The 23,373-nt window shown below is 43.0% G+C and overlaps 2 protein-coding genes across 8 annotated transcripts in view; one reads left to right on the top strand and one right to left on the bottom strand.

Annotated features, from left to right (window-relative positions):
* Nucleotides 1-10,666, top strand: part of daam2 (dishevelled associated activator of morphogenesis 2) — a 105,397-nt gene extending 94,731 nt beyond the window's left edge. For all 6 annotated transcript variants that reach the window (XM_066703382.1, XM_066703365.1, XM_066703356.1 and 3 more), the window contains 2 exons: nucleotides 1,334-1,504; nucleotides 2,897-10,666. In XM_066703382.1, the coding sequence (XP_066559479.1) occupies nucleotides 1,334-1,504; nucleotides 2,897-3,115 (390 nt within the window). In that variant the 3' untranslated portion in view covers nucleotides 3,116-10,666. The remainder of the gene's footprint in view (nucleotides 1-1,333; nucleotides 1,505-2,896) is intronic.
* Nucleotides 10,667-12,178: 1,512 nt separating this feature from the next.
* The window catches only part of mocs1 (molybdenum cofactor synthesis 1), a 33,479-nt gene continuing 22,284 nt past the window's right edge, over nucleotides 12,179-23,373 (bottom strand). Inside the window, exons 8-11 of one of the 2 annotated variants that reach the window (XM_066703313.1) lie at nucleotides 23,010-23,120; nucleotides 22,697-22,817; nucleotides 21,088-21,135; nucleotides 12,179-16,424 (exon numbers count right to left, since the gene is read on the bottom strand). In XM_066703313.1, the coding sequence (XP_066559410.1) occupies nucleotides 15,046-16,424; nucleotides 21,088-21,135; nucleotides 22,697-22,817; nucleotides 23,010-23,120 (1,659 nt within the window). In that variant the 3' untranslated portion in view covers nucleotides 12,179-15,045. Of the gene's footprint in view, nucleotides 16,425-21,072; nucleotides 21,136-22,696; nucleotides 22,818-23,009; nucleotides 23,121-23,373 lie in introns of both variants that reach the window. The other variant, XM_066703323.1, reaches the window with a different exon arrangement.

Below are 23,373 nucleotides of genomic sequence, written 5' to 3'. Positions count from 1 at the left end.
GGGTGTGTCATATATCCCTGACAGATGCGGCCCAACCAAAGCACGAGGCGGTTCCGTTTCCGACCCAAAAACCAGGCCGCTGTCCTCGCGCACATGGACGAGCAACTTGTCATGGAAACAATGCCTGATGTGTCAATCAGTGCAGAATATTCGACTTGCATCATTATACTGCATATTATATTGATATACAGTGAGGGAAAAAAGTATTTGATCCCCTGCTGATTTTGTACCACTGACAAAGAAATTATCTGTCTATAATTTTAATGGTAGGTGTATTTTAACAGTGAGAGACAGAATAACAACAAACAAATCCAGAAAAACGCATTTCAAAAAAGTTATAAATTGATTTGCATGTTAATGAGGGTTTGTCAGTGGGCAAACGTACAAAATCAGCAGGGGATCAAATACTTTTTTCCCCTCACTGTACTCTTGAAAGACACAATTGGGCATCAATGGTAGAATTTGGATGGAAACAAGGTCGTGCAGAGGGGAGGGAGGGAGGGCAGGGGCCGTTACTAGCCACTGCTGTTTCACCTGGGAGCTGTGAGTTTGTAAGGTTGAAGTGAGTGAATGCCAGGTTCTGGGGGGCCAGGAAAGCATAGGATAAAGCAGTGTTTTTATGCCACTAGCATTGACCTGCGGTAGTTGTTCCATAGACCACAGTGGGGGGCTATATCTTGAAGGCTCAATGCATATGCCTTTGTTTCCGGGAGCTACAGGGGCGGCCCCCACTCACCTCGATTGCATAAAGTTTTCTTCTACTAGGCGCTTCGATGCATGTAGAATCTCTAGGATCAGGTGTGCAGAAGCCCTCAGTGGTAAATTATATAATTTACCCTACTGCTGAAATCAAATTAAGAATATATGAAAATATTTAGCAATCAGCTGGACAAAGTTATGCAATGGAAAGGAAGTAAAATGTCCAAGGCAGTGTAAGGGCTTATACATTGTTCTCTCTTTCTCTTTCTGTTTTTCTCTCCTTTTAACAGTGCCACAGCTCTGTTTGTCTTTAATCTGACTTTCTCAAAGTATTTTTCTCTCTCTCGCTCTCTCTCTCTGTATCTCTTGGTGGTTGACGTCAGAGTAGCATTTCTCCAGTCAACAACGTGTATACTGTTTTCTTAGTTCCCTTCCATCCAAGCCCCTAATTTAATTAATAACTTCCTAAACTTCCCGATTTAATCAACACATGTTCCTGGTCTTCTGCTGTTCATGATTCAAAGAGGCCTCTAAAAGACTCTGTACTATAGCACTTCATGGGCCCAACATTGAGTACCTCTGGTCTTAGCTATTTTCCCTCCTTCTCTTTCTCTGTTTCCCCCTTGTCTCTCAGTTCACCAAGGCGCTGAGGCACTTTGGTGAAGAAGAGGGCCGGATGCAGCCGGACGAGTTCTTCGGGATTTTCGATACCTTCCTGCAGTCGTTCAGCGAGGCCAGGCAGGACCTGGAGAACATGCAGCGCCGAAAAGAAGAGGAGGAGAGGAGAGCACGTATGGAGGCCATGGTGAGAGAGAGAGAGAGAGAGATTGACTGGGACAGGGGGAATATGAAGACTTTTTTTTTTATTTTCAGAAAATGCAGCATTCTTAGCATAGTGGAAAATACTTTATGAACAGGACCCACAGAGAGAGAGAGAAAGACAGAAGCACGTGGAAGGATAAGAGAAGAAGAAACAGTGATTGAGAGAGACAGCAGAGAGACATACTGGGAAACAGAAGCACCGGGTTTTAAAGATATATGGCATCATGACATCTCCTTTCTGCAATCATTATCTGCGACCTTCAGCTTTCATTACCTCCTACTAGATTCCCAATCTCCACAGCGAGCTGTCCTCAGCCAGCAGCCCTGCAAACTCTGACACAACACAGCCACTTATCCGTGTGATTCCCATGTGAATCATGGGAATGCTGCTCCCAGAGCGATGGAAGTCTGGGAACAGTTTCAGGCCCATTTAATCAGCAAAGACACAGCTTCTCACAGTCACTCAACAATACATAGTGCCAGGTAGTAGTCTCAAGGCTCACAGAGTGATTGTCACAGCATGACAAATGGATCGATTCCCTGGACATAACTTTAGATCAAGATGCTTCAGGGATCATTCAGGGATTGCTGTCATATGAAGAGGTTTTGGAAGACCGTTTTGAAAGTGTGGGAGTAGAGCAGTCTGCAGTAACACCTTACACAGAGAGGATTTTGGATTGCTTTTGTGCTTTTCCCTGCAGTGTAGTGTATTGAAGTCTGGGAACAGGACAGGACAGCATTCCTTCCTTTCATATCCAGACTGCAAACTGCAAAAGCTCCCCCGCCTCTGCCCTGACTCACACCACACAGCCCCCCCACACAGCACAGTCTAATAAACTGGCTGTAAAAATGGTCAGAAACAGTTCTGCTACTATCAATGGCAGCTCTCATATCACTAATGTACTGGGGTCTGCTGGACTGCTAGATGGGCTGAAAGAAAGAAGCAAGGGTATGAAGCGACTGGGTTTAATGCACTGTACTGACAAAAGTCATTTGATTACATAAGTTTTTTGTTTGTTTGTTTCCATTCCAGCTGGGATGCTGCAGGTATGTCAATGTATCCTAATAGGGTAGACAATTAATTTAGCTGGCAGGGTGTATCAGTGGTGTTGTACAGTACATTGCAATGATTGCTGCCCAAAGCCATATATGTATCTACAGTCCCTGCAGAGAATGCTGTCCCTTGTTTGGCTTAGAGCCCTGGAGTCCTGAGGTTCAGTTCCTGCCTAGAAGTCCCAGCAGCAGCCTCATCTTGACAAGCAAGAACATATTACTCTGTCCAATAGGATGGAGCCAGATGTGCTCCTGTATATTACACCCTCAACCTGACTTCCTATCTGTCTGTCTGTCTGTCTGTGTCTGTGTATCCTCTCAGCTGAAGGAGCAGCGCGAGAGGGAGCGGCGTGTGAAGAAGAGCCAGGGAGGCAGTGTGTCGGAGGAGGTGGGCGAGTTTGACGACCTGGTGTCGGCCCTGCGCTCAGGGGAGGTGTTCGACAAGGACCTGTCCAAGCTCAAGCGCAACCGCAAGCGCTCGGGAAGCCAGCTGCTGGAGAGCTGCGGCCGGGAGCGCCCCGTCACCAAGGTCAACTATTGATCGCCGTGGGGGCAACAGACTGCCTAGGGGAGCCCCCCAACCCCACAACACTACCCTCCAACCCTCCCCTATAGCACTAGGCCACCCCCTCCTAACACTATGGCAGTCACCACCACCACCCTCACCCCTTCCTTGGACTCTCATTCCTGCAGCTCAGATAGTAAGAGTCAGAGAGAGAGACGCACAAGGATGAGGCCCAGTCCCAGAGAAGACAGTCACTGCCTGAAACTGGAGCCAGAGGGGCGGGAGGCTGCATCCCAAACTGGGCTGCCATTCTCTCTTCCATTTTTTTTACTTCCTTACTTTCTTTTCCTCTCAAAACTGGACTCGCAAAAGTGCCGACTGGACACAATGGTCACTGAGAAAACCTAAACACAGACAAACAAGAAAAAAAACAAGCAGTGGCCCCCTGTGTCCTCCCAGAGTGCGCTCTGTAGCTGCTGAACACCTGAGGAGCATCAAATGGCCTTCCCTCATTTACAGGAGTGGAATACGGGAGTTTGGTAACCTATTGGAAGCGAATCCTCTTTTCTGCCTCCTCACCTCATTTTTTGTTTTATTATTCCTCATCTTGCATACTCATCGAATTATACCACCCAGGATGTCCAGAGGGCAGTGTTCCTCTACGTTCCCCTGTTCTCTATGGTCGGGGGGTGTCACAGGCCTGCTCACTAGCTGTGGCAGGGCCTGACAAGGGAGCACTTCAAAAGAAGCAACATAATTTAATTTTATGTGGCACTTTTCAGTGCAGCTAAGGATCCCACCGTACTTCAAAGCAAAGCTCCAGCTGGGCTTATATGACCCCACCTTGAAGAGCAGCCGACAATGCTAAATTGTAATGCAGCTGGCACTCTACAGCACTACATCAAATAGCGCTTGCAGCTTTACTAAAACAGCCCAGAATGGGACCGGGGCTGCAGGAGGGAGGCGCTGGAGTTGGGATCGATCTTCCAAGTGCCTCTCCTTCTACATGGTTTCTCGGGGTTAAGGATTTCAGGATGAAACCGGCACTGCTGAGAAAAAAATCTAGAAAAAGAAAAATGAAAATGCCAGGATTATGATGGAAAAAGGGTCAAGAGTTTGTTTTTTAATCTCCAAATGAACTAGTTATATAATAAGAAGGAAAAAAATATTAGAATTTTCTTACTGGCATTATCCAGTGCCAAAGCAGCAAAAAAGTACAAGATAAATACAAAATTATAATACATAAATACAAATAAGATGCATTTATATATTTATATATAGAAAAAGACATGCTAACCTTGAAGAATTCTGTTTTGGTTATTTTTTTAATGTGGTTTTTTTTAGTTTGTTTATTTGTTATGTTTTTGTTTGTATGATTTTTTCCCACATTTTTAGTATTACTGTGTCCATTTTGTCAGTGTTTGCCCACACAAGAGCTCTCTCCATGGCCTGTCAGACATTGGACTCTTGTTTGCACTGTAAGTGTCCATCATAAATCTGCTATGTCTCACTTGCACCTGGTGGATTTACCCCTGTTCATCACAGCATCGCTGATAATTTTTTTCATGCCACTTAAAGACTGGATTTTTAAAAAGTATGCCAACACAAAACACCTCTAACTGTCTGTCTACATGAAAAAACTCACAATCGAGCCCTTTCAGACTCAAGAGGAGTTTGGTTTTATTTTCATTTTTCTGCCACTGCAGATTTGGGAAGAAAGACACTATCACAAAAAGCACACCAAGAAGAAAGCAAATTAAAGAAACCAAGAGAATAGGGAGAATATTAAATAGTATTACCTGTGAGCACCTTGTAAACACAGCTGTGTGAAACTATGGCAGCCCGTGTCTCCTCACTCACCCTCTGCCCGCCAGGCAATTCAAGGGACTATCAAGGACGAGATGCGGCAGCCCTCTTATTAATTAGTTTTCTTTGAATATTTTAAGGTTATTACTATTTTTTTGTTTTGTTTAAATCATACTTGCTTAACCTGGACAAAGGTTGCTTGAACATTGGTGATCGCCTGGTTTTGGAGTTGCTCTGGATTAGCAGGGGAGTGACGGAGTGTGTGAGGGACAGTCAGAGGGCTCAGTGAGCGGCACATTTCCCAAGATGCTGTGCGTTGTCTGGGCCACTGCAGGACAATGTGTGACAGTCTGTTCTGCCTTAAAAGCAGACTCTTATTTGGGACTAAAGACTGCAGAGGATAATGAGCATTCAAAAAAACAAAAAAAAACAAAAAACAATGACAACTACCCAACAAAATAAAACGAGAACCAATCTGGGATGAAACACAAGAGGAAGAGCATTGCACGCAAAAAGAGTTCAACTTCAGAGGATTCAAGCCATGCCGAAGAAGCCGGGAATGATACAAGTCTGGTGACGCAGTCTACATAGCGGATTTAAACAGATATAATGAAGGCTCATCTTATTCCATCATCAGCATGTTGTGTGTACCATTTTTCTTTTCTTTTTTTTAAAAAGCTGTTACAGTATCTAAACAAAAACAGAATTATTTCAGTGCTCCTGGATGAGGGGGATTTCAACTAGTCTTAACCTTGGGAATGGAATGCCCTCTTGCTTCTGGATTTTTCTCTCATTCTTGTCAAAAAATGATGGTGTGAATTGAGCAGTCATAATTGTGCAGCTTGTTTTTCTAACTAGCTGGTGAGCTTCCAATAAAAATCATCTCCCAGACACACAAATTCTCACACAATGCCCTTGTGTCGTACTCTGTACAATTCCCACAACCGAGGGGGAAAAATCTCTCCAATGCTGCCATGGGACACTCATGATTAACAGATTGAAGACTGACATTTGCCTGGGAGGTGAATTCATTGAGAACGTTCACTTCTGTTGTGTAAAATAAACAATAATGTAATAGTCTGTCATCAAGGACTGTGGCTGAAGGGTCAGAGGTCAATTCTGGGCTTTAGTGAAATATTAAGTATAAAAATGTGATCATGACTAAATAATGTGATTGTTCTTCACTAAAATGGTTCAGAGAGCACAGCACTGGTCAGCCAGCAGTCTGCATGATGAGCTTTTACAAGGAGACTGAAAACAGACACACTTTCGTGGTAATCCTCATGTAATCCTCATGTTAAACACAGACGTGAGTTCAGATGGGGGTGAACTCTTGCTTGGCTCTGATGTGGAAAGGGATGCTTTGAATGCAGGGAGCTGTTCAGGGATGTACCTCTCGTATCTTATGTTTTGTACTGTGGTGAATTATACCATTGCTATTGGAAAAGTGGTAGAATCTCAGATTGACAGCTAAATTAGCAGCCTTAGTACTGTGCTCATAGCGTGGCATCAGAAAGCTCCAGAAACAAGTATTAACTGGTTCCCAATGACTTTACTAGACAGAGGGGACATGTAAACAGTGTGTGATCACTTTATACTAGAGATAAAGTTTTGTTTGAAACCCATGCCCTTGGCAGAACTTCCAAACAGTGCAGGCCCTTAAATTTACTGATCCCTATCCAGTCCTTTTTTATATTTTTTATTATGATTATTAGAACAGCACAATCTGCAAGAACATATTCACTCACTCAAGTCATTCTTCAATGGTACATTTGCACATGTTTTTATAACCAGTAGGGAAATGTCTAAACACTATGAAGAGAAAATAAATTATATAATAAATAATAAACATACAAAAATGACGGGCTTCCACTGTGGTTGCAACTGAACCGGGTAACTGTGCCACTGGGCTCTCTGTTCCCCCTTTTGTAAATATACCACCTCGGATCACACACTCGGGCCTTCCTTCTCACATGAAGCACCTGCATGTGTTGTCTGGGCTTATCCATCGTCAGAACGGCCACATGCAGGCACTTGGTGAACTGGTCCATTTCTCTAATAAGCTATTACCACTGCTTGCATCTACTGTAAATGAGAAGAGCTGCGGATTTTAGAGTCTCCCCTATGGCAGCATTTTCACAGACATATTTTGAGACATAATGAAAGCTTTCCACCCCATAACCCGTCATTGTATCCCTGGGACACAAACCAAAAACCTGAATTGATTCATTACAGTCATGTTGAGTCGGGCCCAGTGTTTTTTGTCATGGTGATATGGCAATAGCCACTTTTTCAGTATTATTAAAGCACTTAGATGACACCTGCAGTATGGTCTAATAGGGCACCAGGAGAGAGATTCTCTGAGACCAGGACACTTGTGTCAGTGAATTTTCAAACCTCTCGCAGCCCCTTGACTCTCAGTGGGCACTGCGATGCAATGGCACGTTTCTTTACATGGTACTGGGCAACACTTTAAGAACAGAGACGGACATCATGGGGAATTTCATGTTCAAAAGCAAGTGGAGAGCACTTCACTGTGAAGGGCTTGGCAAGCTCTTCTTGACTAAAATCACATACTCACTACATAGATCTCAGTGTACTTTACTTTAACTTCTGCCATGTTCCAAAATAATGTAGAATTCAGCTTGAATTCACATGAAATGAAGACTGCTTTGATTTTGATTGTTGTACAAGGAGACCTTGCATATTTCTATTGACTGACCCATCGCATTTAAAGCTTTGCCCTGCGCTGCAGCTCTGCAAACATCTCTGCCCGTTCTGTGAACACACTGCAGCTGCACCTGCAAAACCTGAGCACACACTCCGGGGCTCTTTTTTGTCGGAGCAACAGAGATCCCCAGGGAAGACAGAGGGCTCCCAGCCTATCAAAGCCACACTGCACTTTATAAAGAGGAGCTCCTGTGCCTGGGAGCGCTCTCTACTCTGAGATCAGCTGTGCCTCCAGATAGCCGGGCCATACATGTGGCTGACCACCATCAGCTGTAGGGCTTCTACTGTGAACCGCGGAGGTGTTGCTCATTGAGCCAAGAGAATTGCTTTTGGTCAGGCATTGCTTTTGGCTGGAGCTCATGACACCAGACCACCTCTGTTCTCTGCCATTTCAGCATCCTAAGCAGTGCAGTACTCAGACACAAGGCTTGCCCGTGTGTTACGAAGCAGAATTCATTTGAAAGCTTCTAACCTGCTTCAGCCCTATGGTGCTGGTAACCTGGGCTGCCCTAAAGTGTACCGCCTGCTCCGCAGTGCACCTACAGCCTCACAACTCTGTGGTAACCTGCCCTTCAACGTCAAGCGTAGCCCATCAGGTTGGCTTGGCTCAGCCATCCCCACTCAGTAAGAGAAGCCCAGACTGACACCTGAAGGGCTTAGGGGTAGCTCTGTCAGGTCACTGAGCTACACCACTACCATACTTCTTCAGGTAATAAGTCCCATAACTCAATTTTTATTGTCATTCTTATTAATATTATGCATTTTGTTTTACCTTAAAGTGCCTATTTTTCTTACCGGTACCTTGCTGTTGTTGTTGGTGTTATGTGTATTGAAGCTCCTTTTAATGAACCCTTAAAAAAAAGAAAAAAAAAAAGAAGCAGATTTAGTTTTAAAGGGGTGCAACTGACTAAAGAGTGAACCGATGCCATTATGTTGATATTGAAGTCTGCCGTTGATTATAATTGTACGGAACTGTTCCTCCTGCCCCCTCACAGACACAGGCGCCCGGCACGGCACGGCACGCAACAATCTGCCAGTCCTGTGGGCTGCCATCAAAGCCACATCGCATCCGTTCCTCTGCACAGAGATGTATTCTAGGTCACAGCCTGGAAAAGATTTAAAAGGCCTTGTGGGTGGAATTAATGTGCATTCTGGAAGAATACAGGGGGTGTTTACATGACCCTTTTTTTTTGTTATTATGAGCGGTTGTACCTGGGGGCTTTTCATTATGTCAAGTAAATTCAGATTTATTATACTGCAATGAACATGAAGCATCAAGAGAATTTCATTTTATTTTATTTCCCCCCTTTAACTGTCCCTCAAGTACTCTAGGTGGGTCGTATAACTGTAGATGGCACTGGAATAGCTGGAGGAGAGAGAAACCACCCCAAGCATGGAGGGATTACTATCTTTAAGAGATATATAGTCTTGCACTTACCCTAACACGACTATGTTTTCCAAATGAAGCCTTTTCTGATTGTATGAAGCTAGGTAGAAATTACGCTAACTTTTTGGCAAGATTTTAAGCAATAATTTAAGTCCAAATTAAACCGTGAGATAGGATGAAATGGCCTGAAATGCAAGGGATCTTTTTAAAAGGTATTAGGGAATATGCATGTAAGCTAGAGGAGGTATGAAACATCTTGATTATTTGGACAATCAATAAAAAACAAAGACATACAAGAAACTCTTCTTTCATGGAAACTGCAGTAATAATGCAAAAATTTGATCGGCATAGTTTTTCCTCCCCTCTTGACATTAGCACATGGCCTGTTATCACCTGAAGTCAGTCAGCTACTAACAGTCAGTGATCTCCGAAAAAGGAGACTATAAAGTCTAAGGTTTAAAACACACCTACTATTTTTTAAATACTAGTCTATTCACAGTGTATTAATTAATTAACTGAACCAGTTAAATAATCAATTAACAACCTATAAGTATGTAAAGCAATTGATAAGCTTGTAAGAAAACCCAGCTTGGAAAATGTAGGTAGATACAGAGTTAGAGCTGGCAGTGACAAAGCCTTAAAACATTCAAGTCTTCATTTGGTCTGTTCTTTCACAAAGCTAGATGTGTAGAATGAGTCGCTGGGTTTATATGAAGCAATAATTGGCTGTGTTTATGCTACTTCGATTGTGAAAGAAATACATTATTGCAACTTGTATAATCAAGAAAGTGCAGTGTATGTGATATATGGCATCCAGTCTGGTCCACAACATGCCCAGCTGTGGAGGTATGGCTGGTACAGGACGTAGTTTCATGACTCCATTGAGAGCCCACTTGTCTGAGTTTTACAAGAAAGCTTAACACTGAATCCTGCTACTTTAATAGTTTACAACATAACAAACTCTTTTAAAAAAAACAAGGCTATTATCCCTTGTTTTAATGTCTACTCTATTTCACACTCTTGTCATACATTGTAGTGTACAGAGGTCATCTGAATGCGAAATTCATTTGAGCTACCAGCCAATTTCAGTGACAGGTACGTCTGAGTGCTTGTAATATTTTGTGTGACCACAAGGGGGAACGCAATACAACAACAACCACTATTGTTTCTCTGTGGCTCTGAAGTAATTGCAATGGGAACAATCTATAAAGGCCATATTTGATGTATATACATATTAAGAAAAGTTGCACCCCTTTAAAACTGGCTGTATACGTTGAAGGAGTCAGTGCTGGTAAGGGTTATTTTTTTAAAACAAACTCTTATGAAAGTTGTACAGTTGTTGAACGTTTTGTACACCATTCTAGTTAAGGAGATAATAAATAAAAAAGTTAAGGAATGTCCAATTAACCTGTAAATTGTACCTCTATTTATTTGCCTTATTTAGTTTGCTATATTTTTTATGTATACACGGCATTATGCTAAAAAAATGTTATATATATATGAAAAGTATAAATATATATATAAATAATTATAAACTGTTGTCTGTATTTGTTGGTCAGTTTCAAAAGTATTAGAATGAGCTGTTCAGAATCCTCTTGTTTTGCTCGCCTGGTTTTATTTTGTAGGGTTACGATAAAATAAAATTTGTCCCCGATGTCTCACAAGCTTGTCTGATTTTTTTGTTTGTTTGTTTGTTTGTTTCATTTTGGTACAACAACACCTTTCATGTTATAAGTACTGGACAATGACACCAAATATAATTACTTATTTTAACAGGGGAAGAGCAGAGCATTGATTACCATCCAAGAGTCTGATACATAGCATCTCTTTAAACTAAAATGCAAAACCATAATGTTCATGAAACTCCCATTCACATAAATAATGCTGTGTGAAGGGAATGCATTTCACCTATGACTTGGTTATATATGAATTATAAGCTGATAACTCCCTTCCCTTGTAACACTGGACCTAACTGCAAGCTCAAAGACATTGTCCCCCCAGACTATGTTACTTTTGAAGTTGCAGCTGCCACAGGTTGTTCCCAGTGGGAGGTGTGTGTTGGGGCGGGGGGGGGGGGGTGATTAGACCCTAGGGTTGTGCAGTGTTAAGAGTGAGGGGTGTGGGGACGGAGTGGGGACAGGCCTCGACCCTCAGGCGCCTCTCCGGAGCCCCATCTCAAAGACATCACTGGCTCCCCTCCGCTGGGACTAATCACTTCTCCTGCTTTAGCCCCTTTGAAGTCCCCCCCACCACCAGTTTCCATTGTTCTCAGCCTAATTAACCAGCTCCCGGTTTAGCATTGCTTCCGTTTTCAGTCAAGCTTGGAAATCAAAACACCAGGCTCTGAAGAAGTGGTTAATAATTCACTGTATGAAGCAGAAGCTGTGCCACTGGCGAAACTGTTTCATATCCAGACTGGGAGGTTTAAACGTCCATTTCCACTGGACCACTTGTACTTGACCCGAGGGTGAATGCTCACATCACTTCCCCCACCGGATCACTAATCAAGATGAGAATCTCTTACTGATATGTGGTCTGCACCCATGTGTACAATGCACTTTGTTTGTGTGCATTGATATTTTTAATTGGTTGTTTTTCGCTAGATATTAGAGTCTCAATTTAAAAGTGCAATGCTGCCCTCTATTGTCACAAACGACACACTACAGGACACAAGAGCTTCAGAACCAATTTTCTTTGCATGAAGCACTTTCCACTTTATGGACGACTTTGTAAAAGCCCAGTCTTTAATGTTTGGCAGAAAGTGATTCACTCATTACTGAATTGAAAGAGGATGAGCTGGTTGTTCATGTATGGCCAATGAATCCCTCCAGTGCTGCTGGGCGCTGTGCCAAACACTGCAGAGCATCCATTTATTTCAACATCTTTTATGAGGGAGGACTTCTCTAGGGATGTAGTAGTAAGAGAGAGGGGAACAAGTGATTAAATCACCTGAGGGAGGGAAAAAATAATTGTTTCCAACTTTGGGAACTTTCTGGACTGTTTCAACTTTTTCATCTGTCTGGAATTAAAGAAAACAAAACATCCTGAAATAATTCAAAGCAACAAATTAATTCAATTGATCAATCATCACCTAAATAAAAAAATATATTTGAGACAAATACAGTAAATAAATCAGTTAATATGACTACTGTTAATAATAAATGCAAACTAGTGTATGCTGTATTAAGTGCAGTTTAATTTCACTGAGATATACAAACAGCATTGCAAATCTAATATTACAGTAAGGTATACAGTAGCATAATGTAAAAACACAGAACATACATTTAAACAGCTTACAAATTCAGGCATACAATACCTTTAGGAAGCTGCCAAAGGGGTTAGTTCTTGTGTGATTATTGTTGTTCTGGATGCTAGATGCTGCCATTGACACCATGACACAAATATAACAATATGACTGTAAAGAAGAAAACCTTACTGAAATAATTCTAGCCCTGAAATTGACCACTGTTAAAAAGTAACAAAAACATTGAAATTTCACGCAAAATACATAAAATTTAAGCCCCAACCCCACCGTGCACATACAAATAAATCAAACAAAAATTGACATTCGCGAGGTTTCTGATTGGTGTCAGTTTAATAAATTGTGAAGTGGTAACAGCCTGATCATCAAGCTGCAGAAGCTGGTTTTCTACAATTTTCAAAATTAATTGTAAAGAAAGATTCCCTACTTTTTCAGAGGTTAGTCATGTGAAACAATGGTGTTGTTTTTGGGGTTGCTATGTTTTCTTGGCATTAACTTATATTGTAATGAGCTACAGTCTTTGGAATGGCTTCTCATGAAAGGTGACGCACAGACATAGCACCACTGGCCGTGTCTAGAGGAGAGAGAACACAGAGTTAATACAGTTAATACAGAGAGCTTAGCTTATCAATTACTGGGCTTTTAAATGAGATGTGAAATTAAGGGGGCTGGATTCTTTAAACCGAGTAGCCCATTAAATGTAGTTGGCGAACAGCTGCCATCTGGGCGATAGATTGATAGATAAAGCACTGATTAAGCCCTTAAAAAAAAAAAAAATGACCAGGGTACAGAGGAGTGAGGGACATCTTCAAATGCAATTTAAGAGGCTGGTGGAGAGAATTTCGGAGAAAGGTTTTGTGCAGTCTTTAGATTAAATGAACAAGCTGGCACAACGAGAGGAGGGAGGGAGGCTCTGCAGCCACTGCAGCACCCAAGTCAGGCGAGTCTGTTCTGTGATCTGGGGAAAGGCGCTGTTCAGCACTGAGCTGGCACATTGAGCTGGCATATAAAGGCCCTGCTGTTATGTTGCACTATACACACTAAAATCAGCTGAGCGATTAAGCCCTGACACAGGGGCCTGCTAGGAAAAGGGTCCGGTCGCTGCATAAGGATAGGGGTTACGGTGAGTCCAACCAATCAAATTCAATTCCTGTTCTTTAAACACTGACGTTCATATTTTAATTCCTCTCAAATTAGGCTGCAGTGAAATTCAACTAATAGGAGGTGACTAGTTTACTTATTTAATATTTAAGATGATGCTTTTGTTTAATCTTTTTGGGATCAAACTGTATTTGAAAAACTAAAAAACTTAAACACACTAGGCCCTAACCAATTTCATTTGAAGAATATTTTATCCTGTAGGATTTAGGTACTTGGGGGGAGGAATGCAGGACCTTGGCCCTCAAGGATAATAATTGTCAGCTAAGGCCATCATGCAAGGGAGAGAAAAAAAGAACACAAACACCTTTGGCGTGGACAGTGCTCATGTGCCCAGAACACAAGGCTTTTACAGCTGAAGGTATGAGTTGGAAAATGCTCTGCACTGCAGTGGTGCTATAATCCCTCCCTAAGGATAGCAGGCCATGTGACCATGATCTGGGCTCAATAAAGGAAGCACATGGCCAATCTGTGAAGCTGCTGTCTGTAATTAAAGATGGAATAAGGAAAATTTTAGAATGCAGTTCTAGGAGCACTTTTCATCCAGATACTGATGTGAATACCACAATACAGCACAGGACGTGGCACAAACAACGGCATAGGAAATTACACTGCTGGAAATGTATACAGAGAGAGCATGCATGCCTTCTGATTAAGTGACTGTGTATGCATGCTGATGAAGGTGTAGACCAACATATCTCTGTGGGTGTAGTATTTCTTCTGTTACATCCTTCGTTATTAACTAAGTCTCCCAAATCTCTCATCTGCAGAACTCAAAAAACCCTACACTGAAGTGTTATGAATAAACGGAAGCCACAAAAATCAACTTGAAACAGATCCTGTATCACCGTACCCCTCTGAAACTTTACTTTTAATGAGGAATGTTGCAAGACTTTCACAGTCTGCTGTAATGTGGAACAACCTGGAGTCTTTGTAATTAGCTACTATCTGAGCTCTGACATGGCACAGAAAGTCAATGGATTAAAGGAAAGGCTTCACAGAGCTCCAGGACGTCACAGTACAACTGCACAGCAAGATATAGTATATCTCCAAGATGTAAGAAGAAATTGGTCACTGTTTCTGCCAATCCATGGTGGCTCTGTCTAATGGAAGCTTATATTTCCCTGGAGATGTTGCAGTGGCCAAATCAAACCAACATTTTCAATACAGAGGATTTTTACAGGAACCCCACCTCTAACACCAAAGTGTGCACACAGGGCATGACTTTTGCATCAACTTCACGTGTAAGACTGTGTTTGAATTGCATAATTCGATTTCACCCTCACCCCATCACAACACCTCTTTGTAAACCTTGCCATGCTGTATCCTTTGAGGTAATTACTATACAGTATCCTTTGAGGTAATTATTACTATACAGATAAAACCATGTGACTGGATTAGGAAGAGAGTTCAGGATGTAGTAAAGTCTAAGCAATGGTATGGATGCTGATTCACAGGGAAGGGCCTTTTATAAGCGATTTTCACTGCCCTCTCTCGCTTACTATGTTCTGTCTAGGGTTCTCTCTCTCATCCATGTCATTGGAGAACAAGTCTGAGTGACCTCATTCTACGGTCTACTGTCACAAGTGCCTCTGTATCTCTGTGCCTAACCCTGAGAAACACCTAGGGTTCTATCTCATTCCCTCTTTCTCCCTTGTCTGGCGTCCCTGTAACAGGAGGCATGTAAGTGCCAGGGGTGGGGCGGTGGAAGTCTCCCCTTTGACCCCCTGTCTTGCTGAGCAATCTGATGTCCTGGATTGTGATGTCGTGCGTGACAGCTTTGCACATGTCATAGAGGGCGAGGGCGGCGATGGAGGCAGCAGTCAGGGCCTCCATCTCCACCCCGGTGCGGCCTGTAGTGAGGCACGTTGCCGTGATAACAGCGCACCACCCAGGCTCCACCAGCTCCAGGGAGACAGACACGCGGTCCAGTGGCAGCGGGTGGCACAGTGGGATCAGGGAGCTAGTCTGCTTGGCAGCCATGATCCCTGCAATCTGCGCCACACTCAGGGCATCCCCCTTGGCCAGCTGGTTCTCCTTCACCAGTCGGAATGCCTTTTCGCCTAGGCACACTGTGGCACTGGCTATAGCAGTGCGCCGACTGAGGGGCTTCCCACCCACATCCACCATGGAGGCCCGGCCCTGGGCATCGGTGTGGGTCAGCTGGTCAGAGGCTTCATGGCTCCCCGACGTCGTCAGGTACCTTCTTCCCAAGGTGTTAGTAGCCAGCTTGGGTTTGACTTGTGTTGTGCGGGAGCTGGTTTTGTCCTTGCAAGTCCATCCATGAATCGCATTTATAATACTACTGTAGCAATACTGCAGAACACCATCTTTGGCATTTCTAAGTGCTTTGAGGGGAAAGGGGCGGCCAGGATCTTGTCTTCCCGCCCTTGCAAGATAAAAACAGCCACCCTCTCCCATCTTACTGGGATTCTCAGTGAAGTCAGTGCTGGTTTCTTCAACACAGAAAGGGCTTTCATCCTTCCTGAGGTGAGCTCTCAGGCTCAGTCTGTTTGTGCGTGTGTCTGACTTGGCTTTGTCAGTTTTCAGGCAGGAGCCTCTGTGGACCCCTGCTGTCAGTCTGTCACCTTCACTGAGTTTAATACCATGGGTTTTACTAAGATTTATGTCCTGGTCGCAGGGTTCTGAGCTCAAGTGAGCTCTGTCATCTGGCAAACGTGACAGTTCCTGGGCCCCACGGGTGTGGGCAGGTTCAGGACGGTCATAGCCTAGCAATTGTGTAGACATAGAGGAGATACTGCTTTCAAGGCACTGTGTGTCTTTCTCAACCTCACGGTTCCAAAATACACAGGAGTGGAACAGTCTCTGGGAGGTCAGTGTGGCGTGCACTGTGGGGACAATGTAGTGGAAGTTGGGGTTCAGACGCAGTTGAAGGGCAGCAGTCTGATGGCGTGCGAAACAGGTTGGCAACGTCTCCTCAGTGCCTTGGAGACTAGAGCCAGGGTATTTCTGCAGCAGCCAGGGCCTTTGGATCTCCTGTCCTGAAAGAGAAAACAAAAATAATACTAATAATAGGTAAAAAAAAAGTCTGTGACAGCATTCGTCACTGTATATGGAAATATTCGTTTTCTCCCCCATTTAAAATCCTTTAAATCCATATCCTGCTGATTTGAATCTGGGCAATGCTATAGCTGAAGATGGCTCTGCATGCATTTGGCGGTTTTGTCATGTGCAAACCTTGTAGGGTGTTACCCCAAAAGACTCACAGCTGCAATTGCTGCCAAAGGTGGTTCTACCTAGTAATAGTAATATCTCACTCTGTGGGCAAATCTGTCTGAGGCGAACAGAACATTCCCTGTTCTTTTTCAGAAATCCTTTCCGAAAGCCACCTGTAAGTCGTTTATTGCCACCACCAAAAACCCTGTTCCTGGTGCACAGTGCTGTGCGCACCACCCACGGCTCTGTCCCAAACCCACACTGCTCCTCTAGGACAGGAAGCTGCTGCAGGACAGGACCCCACAGCCAACATCTGGCCAGACACTTTCTCTGTGCCTTTAGAGTCAAATCCACTGATGCGAACCCTGGGGACGCCACCCTGCTCTTTTGCACCCCTACCCCAGACAAAGCGCCAGCTGATCTGAAGCCTATCCTGCCAGCCCCTGAAACAGGACCAAAGCCTTTTCTAGTTTGGCTGCCTCTTCCACAGCTAATAAGAACACACAAGAGGTTCCCATTTACACCCTTGGCATCACAGCGTTTCTCAGACATGTGGAAAGTCAGACGGCTTCCAGCCAGTCTCATAAAACACAGCTCTGAAAAGAAGGACTCGTTCAATTTGCTGTCTGTGGAGGCCTGGATGGTGGCCATCTTTTTCTATAACCCTTTGCTTTTATTTTTTCCATTTTGCAATCCTCTCTGGGTAATTGGTGTTAAAAGTGTAGATATTTAAACAATTTATGGAAGATATCAAAATAATAATTATTGAAAAGTTTACCAATAAAATAAATAAAAGCACCCAAAATACAAATATATCCTACAAACAGATTTTTGTTTTTATTTAAAAAATACCACAAGTTCCCAGATGTCATTAAGCAGCTGAAAATATATTCTGTAAATTATATATTTATAGATGTTGGTTTGCTTTTGTTAACACTGCAGCATTGCATTTAAAAATGTACACATATACAGTACTGTGCAAAAGTTTTAGGCCGGTGTGAAAAAATGCTGTAAAGTAAGAATGCTTTCAAAAGATTCATAGATGTTCAATGTTCATAGATTATGGGTTAGTTTCACAGACCAAAAGTAGCACAAGTCATGGACTACCCTTTTGAAGGCAAAGGGTGGTCACACCAAATATTGATTTGATTTAGATTTTTCTTCTGTTCAATCACTTCGCATTTTGATAATTGATAAATATAATCTATGAACCTGCCTAAAACTTTTGCACAGTAATGTATATACAGCTCTGCAAAAAATTAAGAGTGATCTCTTAATTTTTTCCAGAGCTGTATATATATATATATATATACACAGTGAGGGAAAAAAACATTTGATCCCTTGCTGATTTTGTACGTTTGCCCACTGACAAAGAAATGATCAGTCTATAATTTTAATGGTAGGTGTATTTTAACAGTGAGAGACAGAATAACAACAACAAAATCCAGAAAAACGCATTTCAAAAAAGTTATAAATTGATTTGCATGTTAATGAGGGAAATAAGTATTTGACCCCTTCGACTTAGTACTTGGTAGCAAAACCCTTGTTGGCAATCACAGAGGTCAGACGTTTCTTGTAGTTGGCCACCAGGTTTGCACACATCTCAGGAGGGATTTTGTCCCACTCCTCTTTGCAGATCCTCTCCAAGTCATTAAGGTTTCGAGGCTGACGTTTGGCAACTTGAACCTTCAGCTCCCTCCAGAGATTTTCTATGGGATTAAGGTCTGGAGACTGGCTAGGCCAATCCAGGACCTTAATGTGCTTCTTCTTGAGCCACTCCTTTGTTGCCTTGGCTGTGTGTTTTGGGTCATTGTCATGCTGGAATACCCATCCACGACCCATTTTCAATGCCCTGGCTGAGGGAAGGAGGTTCTCACCCAAGATTTGACGGTACATGGCACCGTCCATCGTCCCTTTGATGTGGTGCAGTTGTCCTGTCCCCTTAGCAGGAAGACACCCCCAAAGCATAATGTTTCCACCTCCATGTTTGACGGTGGGGATGGTGTTCTTGGGGTCATTCCTCCTCCTCCAAACACAGCGAGTTGAGTTGATGCCAAAGAGCTCGATTTTGGTCTCATCTGACCACAACACTTTCACCCAGTTCTCCTCTGAATCATTCAGATGTTCATTGGCAAACTTCAGACGGGCCTGTACATGTGCTTTCTTGAGCAGGGGGACCTTGCTGGCGCTGCAGGATTTCAGTCCTTCACGGCGTAGTGTGTTACCAATTGTTTTCTTGGTGACTATGTTCCCAGCTGCCTTGAGATCATTAACAAGATCCTCCCATGTAGTTCTGAGCTGATTCCTCACCGTTCTCATGATCATTGAAACTACACAAGGCGAGATCTTGCATGGAGCCCCAGACCGAGGGAGACTGACAGTAATTTTGTGTTTCTTCCATTTGCGAATAATCGCACCAACTGTTGTCACCTTCTCACCAAGCTGCTTGGCGATGGTCTTGTAGCCCATTCCAGCCTTGTGTAGGTCTACAATCTTGTCCCTGACATCCTTGGACAGCTCTTTGGTCTTGGCCATGGTGGAGAGTTTGGAATCTGATTGATTGATTGCTTCTGTGGACAGGTGTCTTTTATACAGGTAACGAGCTGAGATTAGGAGCACTCCCTTTAAGAGAGTGCTCCTAATCTCAGCTCGTTACCTGTATAAAAGACACCTGGGAGCCAGAAATCTTGCTGATTGATAGGGGATCAAATACTTATTTCCCTCATTAACATGTAAATCAATTTATAACTTTTTTGAAATGCGTTTTTCTGGATTTTTTTGTTGTTATTCTGTCTCCCACTGTTAAAATACACCTACCATTAAAATTATAGACTGATCATTTCTTTGTCAATGGGCAAATGTACAAAATCAGCAGGGGATCAAATACTTTTTTCCCCTCACTGTATAAAAAAATATATATATATATATATATATATATACACTCACCTAAAGGATTATTAGGAACACCTGTTCAATTTCTCATTAATGCAATTATCTAACCAACCAATCACATGGCAGTTGCTTCAATGCATTTAGGGGTGTGGTCCTGGTCAAGACAATCTCCTGAACTCCAAACTGAATGTCTGAATGGGAAAGAAAGGTGATTTAAGCAATTTTGAGCGTGGCATGGTTGTTGGTGCCAGACGGGCCGGTCTGAGTATTTCACAATCTGCTCAGTTACTGGGATTTTCACGCACAACCATTTCTAGGGTTTACAAAGAATGGTGTGAAAAGGGAAAAACATCCAGTATGCGGCAGTCCTGTGGGCGAAAATGCCTTGTTGATGCTAGAGGTCAGAGGAGAATGGGCCGACTGATTCAAGCTGATAGAAGAGCAACTTTGACTGAAATAACCACTCGTTACAACCGAGGTATGCAGCAAAGCATTTGTGAAGCCACAACACATACAACCTTGAGGCGGATGGGCTACAACAGCAGAAGACCCCACCGGGTACCACTCATCTCCACTACAAATAGGAAAAAGAGGCTACAATTTGCACAAGCTCACCAATGTGGACCGATTCAATTTTTTATTGGTAGATGATGATGGTAGATGGTATGATGGTAGAGTCAGAATTTGGCGTAAACAGAATGACAACATGGATCCATCATGCCTTGTTAGCACTGTGCAGGCTGGTGGTGGTGGTGTAATGGTGTGGGGGATGTTTTCTTGGCACACTTTAGGCCCCTTAGTGCCAATTGGGCATCGTTTAAATGCCACGGCCTACCTGAGCATTGTTTCTGACCATGTCCATCCCTTTATGACCACCATGTACCCATCCTCTGATGGCTACTTCTAGCAGGATAATGCACCATGTCACAAAGGTCGAATCATTTCAAATTGGTTTCTTGAACATGACAATGAGTTCACTGTACTAAACTGGGCCCCACAGTCACCAGATCTCAACCCAATAGAGCATCTTTGGGATGTGGTGGAACGGGAGCTTCGTGCCCTGGATGTGCATCCCACAAATCTCCATCAACTGCAAGATGCTATCCTATCAATATGGGCCAACATTTCTAAAGAATACTTTCAGCACCTTGTTGAATCAATGCCACGTAGAATTAAGGCAGTTCTGAAGGCGAAAGGGGGTCAAACACAGTATTAGTATGGTGTTCCTAATAATCCTTTAGGTGAGTGTATATATATATATATATAAACTATTCTGGTAAATATATGTATTATTTTGAACATATTAGAACAGAGATTATAGTATTTATTATAAATCATAGTAAGAAATTTAAAGACGCTTCAGTTGCATTTTTTTTTTTTTTTTTATATGAATTGCCAACAGAGTCAGCACCCCTACCGTTCTGAATAAGAGCAAGGCACCTCTAATGAGCACAAGCAAACTCACTCCGTGTGCCTTATGTCGAGAAGGTATTGACATTTAAGCGTCAATGCTCTGACACGCCAATGACAGTTGCTCTTACTGACTTTCCTAATCATAAAGCCAAAAGTTCAGTTACGTACTGCTGTGTCACCCACCGATCAGGATCATGGGGCGGTTCTTCATCTGGGAGATGTTGAACATGCCTGGGAGAGGAAGCAAACAGCAAGGTTACTTTCCACTTCTCTCCACAGCATCGCTCACAACACACAGCAGGGCCTCACCTCATGAGAGCATTTCACAGAAACCATCTGCAGTCTAGAAAACCATTTACAAGGCAGGAAAAGAAAAACAAAACAAAAAACAAACACACCAACTCATACAAACACACAGAACACTGCGTTAAGATGTGTGGATTTAAACTTGCCTGTGACTCCACTGATTTCAATTGCTTATTCAATTAAATTACTCAGAATAATTCAATTTCAGGTGAGGATGAAGGATGTTTAAAATTACAAATGCCAGTTTCCACTGGCAGACGTGTCCTCCCCGGATGCTTAAACAGGTGTTTCCACTGGGTTAAACATCTGGACGGTTAGCTATCTGGTGCCAGACGCCCACTGAGGAAATACTTCGCTTTCAGAAGTGGAGATGTGTGCTTGACTTGTAGACAGACAGGGAAGAGATCAGATACATTGTTTTATTATAGCAGCATGGAGTGAAATCCACATACAGAAATTACTGCTTACTGTTAATATGCAAGTGTATTAAAAACTTGGATTTCACAGGACCCTGGTGCAGTGCTGTCACTAGTTAAAACTAAACCAAAGGATAATAATCGAAGCGGTAGCAGACTATTTTATTAATATTTTATGAACAACTGGACAGTGTTTCAGGCTGTCGTCCTGTGGATGGCTTGCAGGTCTAAAACATTAAGGACTGGTTTAATAAATGCGTCCATAAGTCCATAAATGCCATGACTGAAACGTGCACACTTTAGTTAAATTATAACCGGCTATATTGTAGCTGCTGTTACTGTATGATTAATCTTGAAATGTGTGCATTTTGTTTCAACTGTAACTTGCCCTGTTTAAGGACGTCTGCTAAGTAAATTAAAATAATATGGCAAGAAGTGTTGCAGTTTGTAGTTACAAATCTGTAGTAAGAGTAATAAGTTAAGGGAGTCAAGATGTGCCATTTAAAATACGTATCTACTAGCACATATCTTGATGATGATTACAATAATAACAATAACAATAATAAAGAGCAAATATTTATTTCATTGTTGCACATGGAAACGTTTTCTTATGGTAATGTAATGCTTGTCTGAATATAATGTTGTCTATACATGTTTAGCTCTTCCTATATCTCTTAAGTGTACTTATTACACGGTCTCCAATCATGTAAAGAATATAGACTAAAATAGACACAAAAGTCCTTTCCACATCAGTCTCTATGGCTCAGTGTTGTTTTCTGTCTTTGTTTTAAAACAAAACGCAAAATGAAACCCACAATCACTCTGCTCCTCCCACAACAGGGGACGGACTTGCTACAATGGCCTGGTTTTACAAAAGGCTCTGGGACGCGTCCGGCACGGCATGGCACAACACGGACGCTTAAGCCAGTGGAACCGAGGCAAAAGTGTCCCCGTCTCTGCAAGAAGGGACTGTATCTAAAAAGGCAATGGCTATTTCCGTGTCACTGCGTGCTTCTGTGCTGCTCTGTCTCTCTGTGGGGCATCACTGAGAGGCTGAGCTCAGCTCGTACCTGCGTGCTGCTTCTTCTTCCGGCCCACGGCGGCCCCAATGATCTGCAGCAGCTCCTCCTCGGAGGCTCCGGAGCGCAGACAGTCCCTGAGAGACACCTCCGCATTGCCAAACAAACACACCTGAGGACACGGACACAGACACAGACACAGACACAGAAGAGTGGGTTGGTGCAAGTTCAGGGCATTGTTGTGTAAGGGGACAGGAGCGTGTGATAAGGAGAGCGGTGTGGCATGGGGAGGTCAGCGAGTGACAGTGGGTGGGGAGGGGGGTGTCTCATGCGTGACAGGCAGAGGGTGCAGGGCAGGCTTTACCTTCAAGTTGCCATCGGCAGTGATGCGCAGCCGGTTGCAGGATCCACAGAAATGTTCTGACATGGAGGTGATGAAGCCCACCTGCCCCTGGAAACCCGGCACCTTGAATGTCTAGAGAAGAAAAGAGGAAAACAACCCAGGAAAGCATTACTTCACAGCACTGAGAGCAGCCACGGGTAACCAGCCTGGCACACTGTCAAAATACAAGATTTCAAAGTCAAAATAAATCAGCTATTCATGATGGTAAGGTGAAAATTTAGAGACATATAATATACTTTAATGCCTGTTGGACTTTGAATAGCACTGCCCTGTTGTAAAGTAGCTTGAGGTGATACTTCCTAGTCTATAAAATACAAAAAGTGAT

This window comes from Amia ocellicauda, chromosome 1 (genome assembly GCF_036373705.1).
Source record: "Amia ocellicauda isolate fAmiCal2 chromosome 1, fAmiCal2.hap1, whole genome shotgun sequence".
In the NCBI taxonomy this organism is placed as follows: Eukaryota; Metazoa; Chordata; class Actinopteri; order Amiiformes; family Amiidae; genus Amia; species Amia ocellicauda.
This window is presented reverse-complemented; position numbering and strand designations above follow the sequence as displayed.